Here is an 18,729-nt window from a genome sequence, read left to right on the forward strand (position 1 = left end):
GGTCACTCGGTATCCCACTTGGTTAGCCAATGTAGTGCCTGAGCCAAAAAAGGATGGCAGGACTAGGGTGTGTGTTCATTATCGAGATCTTAACAAGGCAAGTCCCAAGGATAACTTCCCACTGCCGAACATCCATATATTGATCGATAATTATGCCAAACATGAGATTGGTTCTTTTGTGGATTGTTATGTGGGCTACCATCAGATCTTAATGGATGAGGAGGACGCAGAAAAGACAGCATTCATCACGCCATGGGGAACGTATTGTTATCGGGTCATGCCATTCGGTCTGAAAAATGCTGGGGCAACCTACATGAGGGTAATGACGACCATATTACACGACATGATACACAGGGAGATCGAGGTTTATGTAGATGATGTGATTATAAAGTCCAGAAAGCAGTCTGACCATGTCAGAGATCTGAGAAAGTTCTTCCAAAGGCTTCGCAGGTACAATCTCAAGCTCAACCCTACAAAATGTGCATTCGGTGTCCCGTCTGGAAAGTTGTTGGGATTTATAGTCAGCTGCTGAGGTATTGAATTAGACCCGTCAAAGATCAAAGCTATCCAGGAACTACCACCCCCAAATAACAAGACCGAGGTGATGAGTCTGTTGGGGAGATTGAATTACATCAGCCGGTTTATTGCTCAGCTCACGACAACTTGTGAGCCTATCTTCAAACCCTTAAAGAAAGATGATGTAGTTAAGTGGACAGATGAATGTCAGGAAGCATTTGATAAGATAAAGGGGTACTTGTCAAACCCACCTGTGTTGGTCCTGCCAAAATTAGGGAGACCTTTAATTCTGTATTTGACGGTCTTGGACAATTCATTTGGATGTGTGTTAGGACAGTATGACATCACCGGCAGGAAGGAGCAGGCCATATATTATCTCAGTAAGAAATTCACATCTTACGAGGTTAAGTACACTCATCTTGAGAGGACGTGTTGCGCCCTAACTTGGGTAGCCCAGAAGCTGAAACAATATTTCCCATCTTATACTACTTACCTCATCTCTCGCTTGGATCCATTGAAGTATATCTTCCAAAAGCCTATGCCCATAGGAAGGCTCGCAAAGTGGCAGATCTTGCTCACAGAATTTGACATTGTCTACGTGACCCGTACTGCGATGAAAGCACAAGCGTTAGCCGACCATTTGGCTGAGAATCATGTAGATGAAGAATACAAACCTTTGAAGACATATTTTGTTGATAAAGAGGTAATGCACATTGAAGACTTGGAATAGAGTGAAAGGCCAGGATGGAAGTTTTTCTTCGATGGGGCCGCTAACATGAGAGGCGTTGGGATAGGAGCGGTACTTGTTTCTGAAACAGAGCATCATTACCCTATTACGGCTCAGCTTCGGTTCTACTGTACTAACAACATGGCTGAGTACGAGGCATGCATTTTAGGTTTGAGGATGACTGTGGATATGAGTGTCCAGGAAGTCTTGGTCTTGGGTGACTCGGACCTTCTGGTGCACCAGATTCAGGGAGAGTGGGAAACACGGGATTTAAACCTCATACCGTATCGACAATGTTTACATGATCTTTGCCAGCGATTCCAATCAATAGAGTTCAGGCATATTCCGAGGATTCATAATGAGGTCGTTGATGCTTTGGCTACTCTGGCGTCAATGTTACATCACCCAGATAAGGCTTATGTGGACCTTTTGCATATTCAAGTCCACGATCAGCATGCTTATTGTAATGTGGTGGAAGAAGAGCTCGATGGGGATCCTTGGTTTCATGATATCAAGGAGTACATCAGGATGGGAGTGTATCCAGTACAAGCCACAGGTGATCAAAAGAGAACAATTAGGTAGTTGGCAAGCGGTTTTTTCTTCAGCGAAGGGGTTCTGTACAAAAGGACTCCAGATCTTGGACTGCTGAGATGCATTGATGCTAGGCAGGCTACAGCTATTATGACTAAATGCATTCTGGAGTTTGCGGACCGCATGTACGTACAGGCAAAGAAGATTCTTCGAGTAGGTTATTATTGGCTCACTATGGAGCGAGATTGTATTAGTTTCATGCGTAAATGTCATCAGTGCCAAGTGCATGGAGATTCGATTCATTCTCCACCATCTGAATTACATACAATGTCTGCACCATGGTTTTTTGTTGCTTGGGGAATGGATGTCATTGGACCAATCGAGCCAGCAGCGTCCAACAGGCACATGTTTATTCTGGTGGCCATTGATTATTTCACCAAATGGGTTGAGGCTAAAACATTAAAGGTTGTAACCAAGAAGGTAGTGGTTGATTTTGTGCACGCAAATATCATTTGCCGATTCGGGATACCGAAGGTAATCATCACAGATAACAGTGCTAATCTCAACAGTCATTTGATGAAAGAGGTATGTCAATAGTTTAAGATTGCGCATCGCAATTCCACCCCATATCGTCCCAAGGCAAATGGAGCAGTCGAGGCAGCTAACAAGAACATAAAGAAGATACTTTAAAAAATGGTGGAGGGTTCTAGGCAATGGCATGAAAAGCTGCCATTTGCATTGCTGGGATATCGCACTACTATCCGTACTTCAGTGGGGGCGACTCCCTATTTGTTGGTGTATGGAACCGAAGCAGTGATACCCGCAGAAGTGGAAATTCCATCCCTTCGAATTGTCGCGGAGGCTGAGATCGATGATGATGAATGGGTCAAAACCGCTTGGAATAATTGAGTTTGATCGACGAGAAAAGACTAGCAGCAGTGTGTCATGGCCAATTGTATCAACGAAGAATGGAAAGAGCATATAACAAGAAGGTGCGTCCACGAAAGTTTGAAGTGGGTCAGTTAGTATTGAAATGTATCCTTCCTCATCAGGCCAAAGCAAAAGGCAAGTTCGCCCCAAATTGGCAGGGGTCATTCATCGTAACTAGAGTATTGTCAAATGGCGCTTTGTATTTAACAGATATAGAAGGCAAGTGTGTAGAAATGGCCATCAATTCCGATGCGGTCAAGAGATACTATGTATGATTTTCTTTGGTTAATTTATATTTGTTTGTACTTGGAATATTTCTGAAGATTTGGAATGACGAAGGCATTTTGTTCTACTATCTAAAATACTTTATCCTTTGTTGTCCCCCTTTGAGCCTATTTATTTTCTTTCATACCCCTCTTTCGGAATCAGTAGCCAATATCGGAAATACAAACGTGAAAGATAAGTAAAGGAAGAAGAGAAAAAGAGAAAGAAAAAGAAAAGAGAAAGAAAAGAGAAAGAAAAGAATGAGAAAAAAGAGAGAAAAGAAAAAAAAAGAAGAAAAACAACAAAAAGAGAAAAGAAAGCAAAATATGAAAAAGAGAAAACCACAATAACAAAGTAATTTCTATGACATGAACTACGTTCGACCTGATTCCTTTTAAGGATACGTAGGCAGTCTCACGGTTCGGTCCCATTAAAATAAAAATCCAAAAGTCCCCAAACAAGAAATTGGGGCAGAAGTTGTGGTTGTTGTAAGAAATCTGATTCTGAAAGTTGTAATTTTGAACCCATTCGAATTGTTTTTAGCCTTTTATACCCTTTCTTTCTAATCCCATCCAAAAGCCACATTACGGTCCAAAGAAAAACCTTCCGATCAATCTTCGAGAAATGCCAAGTCGAGCAAGTAGAGATGATTCATATCAGGGGCAACACTCTAGTCCAAACAAGGAAAAGAAATAAAAAATGGGAGAGTCTTTTTGGTGAAAACCTTCACAGGCACCGTAAGGCGACGAAAACCGAGAGAAATAAAAAATGAGAGAGTTTTATTGGTGAAAACCCTCACGGGCACCGTAAGGCGACGGGAGCAGAGAGAAATAGAAATGAGAGAGTCTTATTGGTGAAAACCCTCACGGGCACCTTAAGGCGAGAGTGAGTTGACAGATGAACGAATGAGAGAGGTCTGCTGGTGAAAACCTTTCAAGGCACCGCAGGATGAACAAGGTCAGGATCTGGGTGAAGAAATCAGGTTATGGAAATTCCGGGGTAACAAAGTATGGTAACTGAAAGTTGATTGGTTGGACAGATTGGGCCGATTAATCCGAAGTGCATGTCATGATCATTGGTGCCAGCTGCTCCACTCAGATAAGTCTCTTTTTCTTTTAACTCTTCTGACAGTTTTTCAGTTTTGGATTTTCTTATCCTTACTCTGAAAATCATTGCATTTCATTTCTTTTGGGTTAATCCCTCTAAGATGTTCCCAACGTCAGTTCTGTTTAAGCAAATGAGAAGGAATTTCAAAGCTCACTACCAGCTTCAAGATTACCAAGCACAGTACGGCTAAAGCATACCAAAGATAACATGATGTAAAGTGGGATAAAGTGCCAGCAAAAGTCCCATCGACAAAATGATTTAGTAATTTCATGGAAGATGCAGAGGTTCAGTAAAAGGGGTCATAAATGTGAAACAATGGTTCGGGTATAGAATACTCGGGTCATCCAAAGTTATTGGGTTTTGAAAGTCAGTCGAAAAGTCAAGCGGTTCAGGGCCAGTTTGGGAAAGCCAGTCAAAACAAACAATGTAGCGGAGAGACCTTCAGCAAGAATGCCATCAACTAACTACCACATTTTAAACTGACAATATTTTTCTTTGATTAAAATAGGGGCAGGAAATTTCGGTTGTTGTGGAGAAACCCTCCGTGGAGAAAGGCGGTCACCAAACAGGTTTGATTTTTGATTTTCAGGACCCTTCTGGAAAATGGGACCTAGCGTAAAGTTCAGAAATAGCGTAATCTAGCATAAATGTATCCCAAAGGAATATAAGCAGGTTTAGAAGTTTGCATGTTCGAGATAAGATTCAATTAGGAGTTTCCAGGACCCTCCTGAATAATGGGACTTAGCTTTAAGATTCCAATTAGATAATAACATTTAGCGTAAGTTCTGCTGAAGGGTAGTATAATTCAGCCGTAAAAGTTATCACTCTTAAGATAAAACTTGACGTTTGACTTTCAGGACCCCCCTGGATAATGGGATGTAGTTTTAAGACCTTCTTAGATAACACGATTTAGAAGATATAATTTAGATTTTTAAAGCCATCATTTAGCTAGGAGTTTTCAGGACACTCCTGGATAATGGGACCTAGCCTTCAAATTCTTAGTAATACTTGATAACAATGTAGTTTACACTCACATCTGTGCCAGCCACCAAACTGGGGTAGAAAAGTTTCTTTGTTTTGTCTATTTCATTGAAGTCAGGAGCCCGCCTGAAGAGCAGGGAATACATTTTAAGTCAGCAATCAGGAGCCCTCCTGAAAAGCAGGGAATACATTCAAGTTTAGCAGTCAGGAGCCCGCCTGAAGAGCAGGGAATACATTTTAAGTCAGCAATCAGGAGCCCGCCTGGAGAGCAGGGAATACATTTCGAGTTTAGCAGTCAGGAGGCCGCCTGAAGAGCAGGGAATACATTTTAAGTCAGTAATCAGGAGCCCGCCTAGAGAGCAGGGAATACATTTCAAGTCACCAGTCAGGAGCCCGCCTGAAGAGCAGGGAATAAATTTCAACTCAGCAATCAGGAGCCCGTCTGGAGAACAAGGGAGTTTAATTCAAGTTTTAGCTTTCAAGTTCTTATTGATATTTGGTAATGTGATCCGTTTTGCACTTACATGTGTGCCCAACCACCAAACTGAGGCAGAAAATTTTCTTTGTTTTTTTGTCTATTTCATTGAAGTCAGGAGCCTGCCTGGAGAGCAGGGAATATATTTCAAGTTTAGCAATCAGGAGCCCGCCCGGAGAGCAGGGAATACATTCGGGTTCAGCAATCAAGCGTCCACTTGGAGAAAAGAAAAAAAAATATCTCAAAGTGTAGTTGGCAGTCAGGCATCCACCTGGAGAAATGGAAATCATCTCAGATTACAATTCAAGGAGGCAACAAAAGGATTCCACCGGGAGAATACAAGTCAACAAGGCAACAAGAACCGCAAGAGCAAGTTTGAAGATAGATAGGATTTTGTAATGCATAGATCATAGTCTAGTCTAGCTTCATTTTATTTTATCATGGTATAATAAGGGGATGCAGTAAGCAGTAGCAGCAGCAACAATAACAGTAAAACCACAGTATCATGGTAGTCCTAGCTACCAAAACTTCTCAAACTGCACTGACCTAATTCCTTTCCAGCCAAGGATATGTAGGCAACCTCAGAAGCAGGGTGCGGTCAAATCTTTCAAAAAATGCTTCCCACGGAGTATTCAAACGGGCAAAAATCGCTCGTATCCGCTCACTTTATCTTTGCACGAAAACTCTTCGTGTTTCCGGGCAAAGAGAGGCAGCTGTGAGCACGTGATTTTTGCCCTATACGAATTACTCCCATAAATTCAACACAAAATAATTTCTTTCAGTATTTGCAATTTTGTGGAATTTGGTAGCATTTTACGTTAATTGTTTGCATTTGGCTGTGCATGTTTATTTTATTCAATTAATGAAAAATACAAAAAAATACTTGGCATTTGCATTTAGGGTTTAATTTTACATTTTAGAATTAATTAGAAAATTAGTTGTTTTATAAAATGGGAAAAATCACAAAGAAAATAGTTTAATTTGCACTTTTAATTTTAGCTTTCATTTTGAGTGTATTTTCTGTTAATTTGTTTTTAATTAATTGCGTTAATTATCATTTTAGGTTTAATTAGTTTTTTTTTAAGTTCTAGAAATTAATTTTGATTGTTGATTAAATTTTGAAAAAAAGAAGAAAAAAAGAAAAGAGAAAAAAATGAAAGAAAGAAAGAAGGAAAAGAAGAGCAAAATTGGTTTGGCCTTCTTCAATTTCTCCCAGGCCCAATGCAATACCCGTCTAACCCAGTCCAACTCCCCAACCCAGTCCGTTTCCATTAATTAACCAAACGACGCCGTTTCTTTTCAATGAATCCTGGCTGTCGAGGTTTTCCAGATCCAACGGTGGATAAGCTGGGATCCTCTGGTATAAAAATGTCCTAACTCACCCCCCACTCCCTCTCATTGTCCCCGCACACCCTCAGAGAACCCTCGCCGCCTCCGCCGTGAGCCGCCTGCCGGAAATCATCTCCGCTGGCGGCGTTGGTCCAATCAATACCAAATTAACACCATAGATTTCCCTCCTTCTCCTCTTTCCAAATCTCCAAATCCCCACCCTCGAATCCCAGCCCAGCCTCTCGAATCCCCGCCCAGCCACTCGAATCTTGAATTGAAAGGAATGACCGAAAACCTAACTCATCCGATTGGCCCCAAAATTACACCCCATGAGCCTCGTGACCCCCTCTTCCTAAATCACAGACCAGCTACCCTCGAATCGGACCCAAGCTCCTCGAATCTTAAATCTAAGTCAATCCCTAAAATCCCAAAAACCTCGAATTCAAGATTTCAGTAAGGATTTAGGTCTAGTTCGACTTTATTCATGTGTTCTTGATAAGAACACATGATTAATGTCAAACTTGGCCGGAAAATTTAAAGGTTCGAAGATTTTTACATTTCTTACGGTCCAGGCCATGGTTAGGTATTTTGTTCTTTACCTTTTGAGTTTTAATTTTCATGTGCATTTCCCTTCTAATCTTCCTCTGTTTCTTTTGTTTGTGTTTTGATTTTTTCTATTTTTCTGTTCTTGCAATCATTTCTACATGTGTTTCTTTTTAGGTTAATTAGTATCTTCATGAATGAGTGCAGTTTTATTTGATTTGCCCGTTTGTTTTAGGCCTTTGAAACCTTAGTTCAGAGAGTCTAATGACTCCGGTTGGCCTCCTTCTTTCCCTTCTTCATCGAATTTTCTGTGAAGTTTCGAGTCAAATTTGGGCCCAAAAGAAAAGGATTAGCCCAGAATTTGTAGACTCAGGCCAACACGGACTTGGGTCAATTTGACCCGTATTTGTTTGGTTTTCTGAAGTAAAAACAGGGTGCTTAAGGGGTAAAATAGGAATTGTAGATTAGGGAATCTGCAGTAACTGAATAGGGAAGCTTCTAGGAAGCTGGGGTGGGGGCTATTTTGAATTCTGAAAATTAAACTAAGGGCACCTAGGCTAAAATGAAAATTTCAGAAGGGCCTAAGGGCAAAAATTATTTTCTTAAGGCTGCCCTACTTGCCTTGCCTATAAAGGCATCATTTCTTGCCTTTCAAGGCAGAGTTTTAAGAGCCAAAATACAGAAAAAACAAAGACATCTGAAAATTTGATAAAAAATTACTTTTCCATTGAATTTCTTCTGGGATTCTTGAGTCTTTTTTTGTTTTTTTTTTTCTGAATTTATCTTTGATGCTATTTGAGGTTGAAAATGGTTTGAACTTGGGTAGTGAAAGATCTGCTTTAAGTTGGTTGATTGGTTTCTTTCTTGTGGATCGATTTCATTGCTGGTTTTGCTTGAATCTGGGTGGATTTCTGTTACTGTTGGCTGCTGATTTTTCATCCCCACTATCCCTCTTTTATCTCCGGGTATCTCCTTAGCCCATAAGCATTGACTGAATGTTGATCATGTAAATTGAGTGGGAATCCTATGGAATACAAGTGGTGTTTGACCTAGTTTTTCTCTGATTTCTTACTGTTTAATACCATATAGTAGATTTGTGATGGTGGTTGTCAATTGAGCTGTTACTGCTATAGTATAAAATTGGATTTGTGTTTGGAATTAAAGGTTCAGTTTCAATGCTAAATAGCGTGTCTGGAAGGTGTATGAATAAGTTCTGTTGATGTTTTTATGACAGGTGAATCATGAATTTTAATTATTCAACTTCATGCTTGCTTTGTATTCTGGGTCATAGTCTTGTTAGTTTTCTGCTGGAACTCAGCGGATTTTAGTTTTGATGTTTTGAAGTGCTAGATGTTGGCTTGCATATGTATTGATTCATGCAAATACTGTTTTGGTAAGCATGATTACTACAGGTTTAAAGTTAAGATTCATGTTTGCTCAGTAGGATACTTCACAGATTTCCATCTACCATCTCGTCTAGATTAAACCAACTTTCGAGTAAAATGACTGTTTTTTTTGTGAAGTTAATTAAAGATTGATTTCATGTCGTGACGAACCAATGTTTGATCTGGGAGCATTTGATTGAATTATTTATCCATCATTCCCTATTAAGATAGTTACAAATGTGAAGTCAAGCAGGAGTTTGCACATATGTATTTGGGCTCGGATGAAAAATGGATTTTGCTTCACGTTAGTTCACTCTCAATGTGTTGATTTCACTGCCTATCTTCTTCTTGCTTTCACATAAATTGATTTGGGGTGATAGATCATGATTTAGCGTAATGCAGAGTTCGGTATTTGGGCCCAATTCTCGTTAGCCTAACTTAGTCCTTGAGGCTTTTCCTGCGGGGATCTGACTTCGTGCGGGGATCTGACTTCGGGCTGTCCCTCTAGTCCAAAAGTTTTAGAGATATTGGTTTCAAAACCAAGGTCAAGGCTGAAACCATTTCCCCAAGCCCATTAGTAAATAAGACATCACGTACATATGGATTAGAACAATGCAAATGGAATGTCACTTGGGGGAGGGAAGTTCATTTTGCATTTAAATAGATCATGACCGTAGTTTAACTGAGGAGAACCATGATAGGTGAACGATTAGTTTATGGCCCTCATGAGTTGGCATCAAAACCCGTTAATTAGAATAATTCTAGGTATGTCATACCAAACAAAATGACAATTGTATAGCCCTTGTTTTAATTAAGTTTGTTTTGATCCTTAGAATTCAAGGCGTGCCATTTAGCGAATTTTCATGGCTCTCGCAAAGTTGCAAACGCGTAGTTACTTTAGGCGCGTTATTTTAATAATTTACCTTCCTAAACTCGGGTGCGCATTTACGTGACCCAAATCCAAATCTCAATGATGTTAAAATATGTCGAAGACTGCGGGTGCATTTATGTGACGTGGTTCAAGACGTGTTTTAATAGCGTTGCAATATTCCTAAAATGACTAAAAGCGGTTAAAGTTTTAAAATGCACATAGGTTTAAAATGTACTAGAATCAGATAATTAAGCTGAATATAACAGTTGAGCGAACGCGCTAGAACCACGGAACTCGGGAATGCCTAACACCTTCTCCCGGGTTAACATAATTCCTTACTCGGATTTCTGGTTCGTGGACTGTTAAACAGAGTCAAGTTTTTTCTCCATTGGGGATTCAACCGGTGACTTGGGACACCATAAAATTATCCCAAGTGGTGACTCTAAATCTTTTAATAATAAATCCCGTTTCGATTGTCACTTTAAGTTGGAAAAAAACTCCCTCTTATACTCCCTTCTCAGAAAGTGTAGTAAAAAGGGAGGTGTGACAGTTGTATTTTGCAAATGCGGTAAGAAATACTTATGAAGTTGTTTGTCTTTTTAATATGCCATATCTAAATTAATACTTGTATGCCTTAATTTTTTCAGAGCATTCTGTTCTTAGAGTAATATATCAATTAATTACTCTTGGAATAATATAACAATTAACTACTTATTACAGTATCCAATTAGATTTGATCATAATTCATTAATTATGTATTTGTTCATCTAAATATGACTTTGGAATTGCAGATATGGCACCTAGGGGGAGGTGGAGCATGTAGATATGCTGAAAACAGGAATGTAAACACGCTGAGATCTCCTGAGATGTTGAGTCCCACATTTAATCAGTCACCATTATCACCTTAACCTCCAGTTATAGAAACACCACATTCGGATGCAGCTATAAACAGATCCTTACCATCTTTATCTTCTGATCTTGGTACACCTGGAGATGAAATCCAAACAACAAGTTCGTCAAACACAATTGGTGGTAACCGTATCCCAATTACAATCGTCCTTGGAGGGTAAGAGTACAAGTGTCATCTATTTATATTTATTTATTTATTTTTATTTCGTGCTTATCTGGTGTGTAACAGTGCATCTTTGCAAAGTTATGTAAAGTCATACCTGATTGTTTTGCATCTAAAAAAATAGATACATATTTAGACTATTGGGATAGACATGTTGAGGCATAATTTATTATAGCATGCAGTTAACGAAATCTTTTTTATCTTTTTTAAATGGTACGTAGGACAAGCACTTCAAATGAACATGTCATTTGATTTTCTACTCTAACAGTAGGGTGCTCTTATCCAAAAAACTAAAGAAAGCAGGGAAGTTCTTATCTTTTTCAATATGACTAGACAATGACTCTAGATGAATATGCTCATGAAATCGTCTTATAGAAGAAAGCTTTTCTATTTTATTTTATATGAAGTAAGACTTGGTCTTATTAGGAAAACTTTTAGAATAATGTATATGATTTGACAATATGAGTGAATTAATATGGTCTTCGTTGCATACCAAAATCTTAATTCCTTCATATTAACTCTAGTTAGGAGGTACCAACTCATTTACTATAGTAATTGTGTAAAATAAAGATATTACTTACACTTCACACAAAAAATATAAATTGGTTCATAAGAAGATGGGCAGAAGAATGTCCCTTTTGATGATTATTAAGCATCTCCTAAGTAATTCACGTTTTTTCTCAAATGCTTCTTGAAAGAATATGAAATCTTTAAATGAAATGGAGTAATAAAATAATTCGTTTCTTATTTACTCAAGTCTGGACCAGGACAATCAAGTCGCTCGGTCTGTCACAAAAATCTTCAATGAGAAACTGGATAATGAAGGATATAATTGGAAGTCTGTTACACCAGAGACAAAAGATTTCTATTGGGAAGAGTTTAAGGTAAAGTTATAGTACTAATTATCATTTTAATAATGGAATTTGTACATTTTAAATTTCTGTTGTATCAATCTTGTATTTCATCTGTTCTGTGAGCATTCCAGAAAATACTGGTTTGGGGCTTGTGACATCTCTGATTTGATTAATACTAGGGTGGGTAGCCAAACAAAATTTGGTTAGTAGTCTTCAATGTCGAGATGTATAGGAGATATCGGATAATTATGATGAACTAATAAATAAATGCATTAAAAGTATGCTTTAGTTGGCTATGGAGAATGCAGTTCTTTGCTTTGTTAGTTTCTAGACAGATAATTTCAATAGTTCGACCTAAAATGTGGGAGAAATCATGATATCGTGAATGAGCTCCTAATTATTTCATCTACTGCTATTAATTCTATCGGAATTAGACCGTTATCCATCTCTTACATCTTTGAGAAACCTTGTAATCATGATTAAGTCCTTATAGTTTGTCATATTGGTGCTTTTTTCTTCAGAATCCCCTTCTGCTGAGTACATATATGATACATTTATCAGAATTTCACGATACTTGAATTCCTCTCATTGCAATATTTTATTTTTGTTGCATAATTAGGGGAAAAAATTATAATCCATATATATAACAGTTTTTATAACGTCCAAGACTTCTTAGTTATAGTACTTTTATGTTGCTATAAATACCTACACATCAGTAATGCAAGATAAAAGGATGAAAATAGAAAACTTAATACTTTAATATTATACTAGTTAGTTTCCCTTTCTGCCAAATGTACAAATGTCATGAAGTAACTAATGCATTAATTATTTTAAGATCTCATATTTCCTTCAACTTCCGGAATATACATATGTTGAATTTTATAGGTTCTGGTCCAAGCATCGTCATTTATCAAGTACCTTGATAGAGCAATTCTAGGACTGCTATGTCCTGCGGCACCAGTGTCCGAGAAGAACTAGGGAAAATTTATAATGACCACAACAGTAAAGATGGAATAAGCATAAACTTTTGATCCCATATGTTGATAATAATTGTCTTGCAAAGGTTTTTTCTATCTTGAGGGATCACAGTTCTTTCTTAATATTTGGTTGGTGATCTCTGTTTTTAACTTGATTTCTAGATCAGTAATTTTTTTTCTTTAGCTAGGCTAGAAGACCCTTCTCATTTCTTTTAGATATTTGGAGCTATTCTTTTTTTTTTTTCAAATAAGATCGATAATATTTGGAGTTCCCTTTATCTTTCTTGAGCCGAGGATCTACTATACTGGGTAAGTTGTCGTTGTTGTTGTTGTTATCAATATCTTGTATTATTTTTCATTTGATCTTCTCAAACAGAAACAATTTCAATGGGACACTGCAATTGAAGGTGCCATAAAGGATAAGTTTATGAGCAAATGTGCAGAACGATACAAGGGTATGTTATCTGAAGTAAGAGCTTGTGAGAAGAAGCGCAAACATATTCCAGTATCTATTTGGGAGAGCTGGAAGCCTCACTGGGAAACTGAGGCTTCTAAATCTACGTCTGCGCAATGCTCAAGGAATCGACTAAGTGAAAAAGGTGGTGAAGGGTATGGTCCCTCACGCCATACAAAAGGCTCCAGAGCTCACCGAGAACATGCAAGACTACTAGTATATTCATTTTTCTTTAGCCAAGTTAGAATATCTCCAAAGCTAGTGATTATGTATTAATATAGTGAACTTGATTTTCAATTTTAGGCTAAAGAACTAGGAAGACCAGCCCATCCACATGAGCTTCTGAAGAAGACACATGTCAAGGCGAACAAGGAGTTTGTGGACTAGAAATCTAAGAGCACATATGTAAGTTACTATAGCTTGGCTGTCATTTTTTGGCACGTAAAAGTAAAGCACCTATCTTGGAAATTACATATCTCCTATTACCAATTTTGAGTGAGTGATCCCCAAAATTGGTCTTACAATTTGAACTAAGAAATGTAAAAAACTATAACCTATAATAGTATAAACAAAATATAATATAAACTAGCCATATGGATATAAATCGCATGAGCACCCACTGTCTTCAAATTTGATTCGCCTTCTTCCAAGAGCTGGGCAGATGCTTGTAGCGCTTTGAACAATTTATTGACATCTTCATTATTTGGCTTGAAAGCGTAGCACAAACTTTGAGCACTAATCCAAATGAAAACAGTACATCCTTCAGTTCACACGATATTCGTGTTTTTGTGTGATTCCTTGTTGATTGTTTGAAACTCATCTTGATATTCCATTGCATCCTTTTATGTATTCTGTTAACTCCCCATATTTGGTAAATATTTTGTGAATCACCTCCCACATTTGAAACTTCGAGTTGTCCAGTTCTATAGCACAATAAGTTTCCTTTATGATTATATAGTGTACCTTCCTAGAATGTAGCGATGTCCAGTATAATATCAATGTATTATTCCCATGAATCACATCCTGGGAAACTATACATATGTAATACAGTGCATATGCCCTTCTGAGTGCCCTCCAAATGTAGCTTCCAAAGTCAGTCAGGAGCGTGGCCAAAGAACTGGGCAATGGCTTTTCTCTAAGATGCAGTAAATGTGAGTCCCTCTTTTCTTTATGGAAAAATGGCAGAAACATAGTGGTTTGGACATGATTGTGTATTCTGAGCATATGCCCTCTGAGATTGAGAGCACAGATAGCCCTAAGTATTTTTTATTTACTCCATAGTTCCATGCTTATGCCTACTATCCGATACTCGTTCATGGGAGTGAGTATCAAGTGCTAATACTACCCAATGAAATTGTATCAAATGGTAAGGCATGGATACAATAGCTTTCCCTGCAAAAAAGAACACAATGTTAATATAAACAAGACCCACCATGTTCTCCTTCCTAAGGATTTGAACAAGGCAGGTATGTATGGTTATCTCCTCCCTCCATTGTGTTCACCTTCTCCTCCCCTTTCAATCTCTTGCAACTCTTATTCTTAAGTATGGGCATTGAAGTTTATCGTTATTCACAATCCGTTTCCTATACTATCCAGTTGTGCAAAAGAATCACACTCCATAGGACCTACATCAAGAGCATTATTAGCTAAGTTATCAGCCAGTTTGTTATCTCCACGATACATATGCGTTATGATAGCGTTACACTCTTATAACAACTTCCTTATTTCCTCCACATGCTCTCAATTCCCCATGGTGTACTCCACCTTCCTTCAATGACATTTTTCAATAGGATAGAATCTGTTTGCACCCAAGTAGGAGATAGCAACTGAGTTTTACAATACCTTAGTACATGAAGGATAGCTACTGCCTCTGCTTCTGTGTTTGTAGTTTCATGAATCTCCTGCCCATGTACATAAATAATATCCTCTAATGCATCTCGTATATAGTAACCAATTGAACTCTTGCCTGGGTTCCCTCTCGTAGCACATCAGTATTCAATTTTAGCCATCCTTCTCTAGGAAACTCCCAGATGATTTATAAATCTGCACATATAAGCTGTATAACATGTCACTGTTGAAAATTATTACTTCTTTATCTGAAAGTATAACAAATTGATGACGAACAAGTAATGCAATTTGTAGGAAAAAATTATTGTGTACATCAAAACAATTGTCTTTAAGGTGTTGTTATTGACATTTGAGTTTTCAGTTTTGTTGCCTTTATGACTCTGTTCTTGATGTTTTCTCTTTCAAAAGTTATTATTATAGAGTTTATATCATTTTTTTTGTTCAGGATACCATAATGTCGAAAATTGTGTCTGCGTCTCAGCCTGAAGATGGGTCCAGTGAACCTCCTGAAGTTGATTACTCACAAATTTATTTGGAGGAAGTCTGTGTTAAAAAGACGCGCATTTATGGTCTTGGTTCTCAAGCTCCTTTCTATGGGCATGTTGGTGCATCCTCCAGTTTGATATCTCCACTTCAAGATATAGACTTTAATGCTCGGGTGAATGAATGTGTCGGGCATCGTTTGCAAGAAATTAAGGAAGAGATGAAGCATGAGATGAGATCAGAGATCAGAGAAGAGATTAGACAAGAAATGAGAGAAGAAATGCGAGAAGAACTGCGTGAAGAAATGAGACACGAAATGCAACAAGAGGTGCGTGAGCAAGTTGATCTACTACTCCAAAATCGTCTGTCTGTCCTCATAGGTGGCTTACCTACACCGCCTTCTCGTAGACATGACTCATTGTCAAATGACACGATTTAGATTTATTTTAGCTTCTTTTATGTTAGACACGTCTTGGATTCTTGGATTCTGCTTTCAACTTCATGATAGATGTTATTATTATTTATAAACTTCTAGTATATGTTTTGTTTTCTTTAATATTTGTAATAGTTGGTAACACATTTACAATTTGTTAGTAAATTTTATGACGAATTACTAACGTAAATTTTAAAAATAAATAACCATATTTGCTAACGAATTTGAAATTTACTTGTAAATTACCAACAATTTCTTAAACAGAACTTTTCCATAGATAAAATTACCAACCGATTGCCATTGTACTTTTAAAAATATACTATCGGATTTAACAACCAAGTTGGTATCCATTAGTATAGTTGCTAACGGAATACAAACGAAATTTTTCTTGTTACTATATTTACCAACCATTTACAAACACAATTTAAATAATGAAAAACCAATTTTGCTAAGACAAAATTACTCTCATTGTCAGTTGGCCCAATATTCTAACAAAATTGGGCCTATATTTTCCCTTCTTATCCGGTATGGCCCAGTTTCTATAATGTTGAAAATTTATTTTCAACAATTAGCCACATTGCGCCGCCACTCTTTTTCTTTATGCAGAGAAAACTTTTCCATTCCCAAATTCTCTTTCAGATTTTCTCCCCACCCTACTTTCTCTTTCATTTTCAATCTCTTGCTCTTTCTCTCTCTCTCTTTCTCTCTAGCAAAATAGTCGAGTTCTTCTTCAGATTTACTTGCTCCGTTCATCTGTATCTTCCTCTTCCACAAAATAATATTGTTGAACAATCCACACCAGATCTATCTTTTGTAGTCTTTTTCTTTTCGATTCAGTGCTCGCCGAAGCAGATTCCCACTTTCACATTAGAGGATCCTTTTATTCCCGTTTGAAGAAAAAGAAAATATTGAGTGGTTATTTCTTTTAATTCTTGTCTCTTATTCTAAGTTATGAAATCTCTTTTTTTTTTTGGGTAATTTTTCCTCCTCCTCCTCCTCCTCCTCCTCCTCCTCCTCCTCCTCCTCCTCCTCCTCCTTCTTCTTCTTCTTCTTCTCACTTTTAATGACTTCTGAAGGGAGGAAGAATGATGTATATGTTGTATATAACTATATATAATTTGTATAATCATGTATAACAATGTATATTTGTGTGTATTCTCATAGCTATATAGAATTATACATGATTATACACAAGTATACAAGATTATACATAATTATAACCATGTATATTTGTGTGTATTCTCATAGCTATAAAGAATTATACATGATTATACACAAGTATACAAGATTATACATAATTATACAGCATAGATAATTGTAAAAAAAATTGCCTTCAGATAGTGTGTATTATTATATATTTATGTATAATTAACGTATGACTATGTATAACAATGTATATAAGGTGTTTAATAATGTAAATTTTTATTTTTTTCAGTGAAATAAGAATTTCCCTTACAAAACTTTAAATTTTGCAAAACAAAATATAAAAATAAAATTATAGACTCTAAGGATGAATATATTTTTATTTTTTACTTTAATTTCCTGATATTGTGAAGTTTAGGAAATACTATACAGAGGGAAGTAAAAAATAAATAAGAATGAAAATGAAAAAGGGGAAAAGATAAAATGAAAGAAAAAAGCGAAATCTGATTTAGGCGTGATTTTGGGTGTAGTTGACGAAGTTGTGGGTTAGGCGGCTGAAAATTGTTTGTGGGCTACCGGATGAAAACCGTATTTGTGGGTTAGGCGGCTTAAAAGTGCTCTCCCCAAGTGTATTTATGTGAAATTATCCCTTTTACTAATTCATTTTCTATCTGTTAGTAAAGTTACTAACGGACTTCCAACCGAATTTTGTTTAGTAAATTTCCAACGGAAATCTTGGACTCAAGATTCAAAAATTATCAACAAATTTATTTGGTGTTTACTAACTGATTTTTAGTTGGTAATTTTACCAACAAATTCAAACTGGTTGGTAAAATTTACCATCGAGCCTTTTAGCAACGGATCAATATCTATTGGTAATCTGTTAGTAATTCAAATTGCCAACCAATTTGATCAGTTTACCAACAATTTTTTTGGTTGGTAATTGGGGTTTTTTTGTAGTGTAAATACTGAAATATTATAATGGATAATATTAATTGTTACGCGATGAACAATGATTATGGAATATTATGTATAATAACTACCTTCTTTATGAGCGTTTTTGTTTAAAAGTCTCTTATCCATGTATTGTTAATACATGTTTGGTTACTTACATTGTATACCACGTAAAATCATAATGTATAAATTCTTTAAATAATTTATGCCGGTATATATTTTAGTTTAATACCTTTAACCAAATACTGTATTAGTTACACGAGAATTATTATTTTTAACCGGCCGACAAAATACTCATTAATTATGTTGAAACATTTTTCTTCCTATGCAACTGACCAAATATCATACTACATTACTTATGCAAAATCTTATGTAGAAATTACATATCTTTAGTAATGCATGTGACCAACCAAGTGAATCCCTCAGAGAATGTGGTGGTCTTATATGTCATGTTGAATGCATTGAAAAAAGTATATAGGTGTCTTCATAGTAGCAGTTTGTATGTATAACTTCACATATATAGCTCATTCTGGTATTTAGCATCTTAAAATTAAATTTTAAGTTTAGTACTCGTTACTTATTCTATGCAGCAAGGGAAACCAAGAGTTATAAAATAATACATGGGATGCAAATTGTTTGTCTTAGAGATATGATTAAACTATAAGAGAGGAATTAATTAATTTGAGATAAAAGGCCAGTCTTGGAGCTTTAGACAATCATTCTCAATATTGTCGGGACCAAATGAACTTTTTCTACGTCCCAGTTTCTTTTTTTTTTTTTTTTTTTTGGTGTGTGTGGGGGGGGGGGGGTGGGGTTGGGGGGGGGGGGACAATATTGCTGGCATTGGTGGTA

General features: G+C 37.0%; 1 protein-coding gene across 1 annotated transcript; it reads left to right on the forward strand.

Moving 5' to 3' along the window:
• The first annotated feature begins 1,129 nt into the window (after positions 1-1,129).
• On the forward strand, positions 1,130-13,403 carry LOC104229711 (uncharacterized). Its single transcript, XM_009782398.2, has 5 exons — positions 1,130-1,219; positions 10,451-10,501; positions 11,499-11,615; positions 12,939-13,232; positions 13,320-13,403. The coding sequence occupies exons 1-5, from the start codon at positions 1,130-1,132 to the stop codon at positions 13,401-13,403; spliced, it is 636 nt and encodes a 211-aa protein (XP_009780700.2).
• Positions 13,404-18,729: the final 5,326 nt, after the last annotated feature.

This window comes from Nicotiana sylvestris, chromosome 12, assembly GCF_000393655.2.
Source record: "Nicotiana sylvestris chromosome 12, ASM39365v2, whole genome shotgun sequence".
In the NCBI taxonomy this organism is placed as follows: domain Eukaryota; kingdom Viridiplantae; phylum Streptophyta; class Magnoliopsida; order Solanales; family Solanaceae; genus Nicotiana; species Nicotiana sylvestris.

What these genes read in the sequence shown, in the direction of transcription:
- LOC104229711 (XM_009782398.2), top strand. Translation starts at nt 1,130, where the DNA reads ATGAAAGCACAAGCGTTAGCCGACCATTTGGCTGAGAATCATGTAGAT. An exon ending in CATATTTTGTTGATAAAGAG is followed by an intron (nt 1,220 to 10,450) that starts GTAATGCACATT and finishes TTGGAATTGCAG; the next exon opens with ATATGGCACCTAGGGGGAGG. An exon ending in TCTATTGGGAAGAGTTTAAG is followed by an intron (nt 11,616 to 12,938) that starts GTAAAGTTATAG and finishes CTTCTCAAACAG; the next exon opens with AAACAATTTCAATGGGACAC.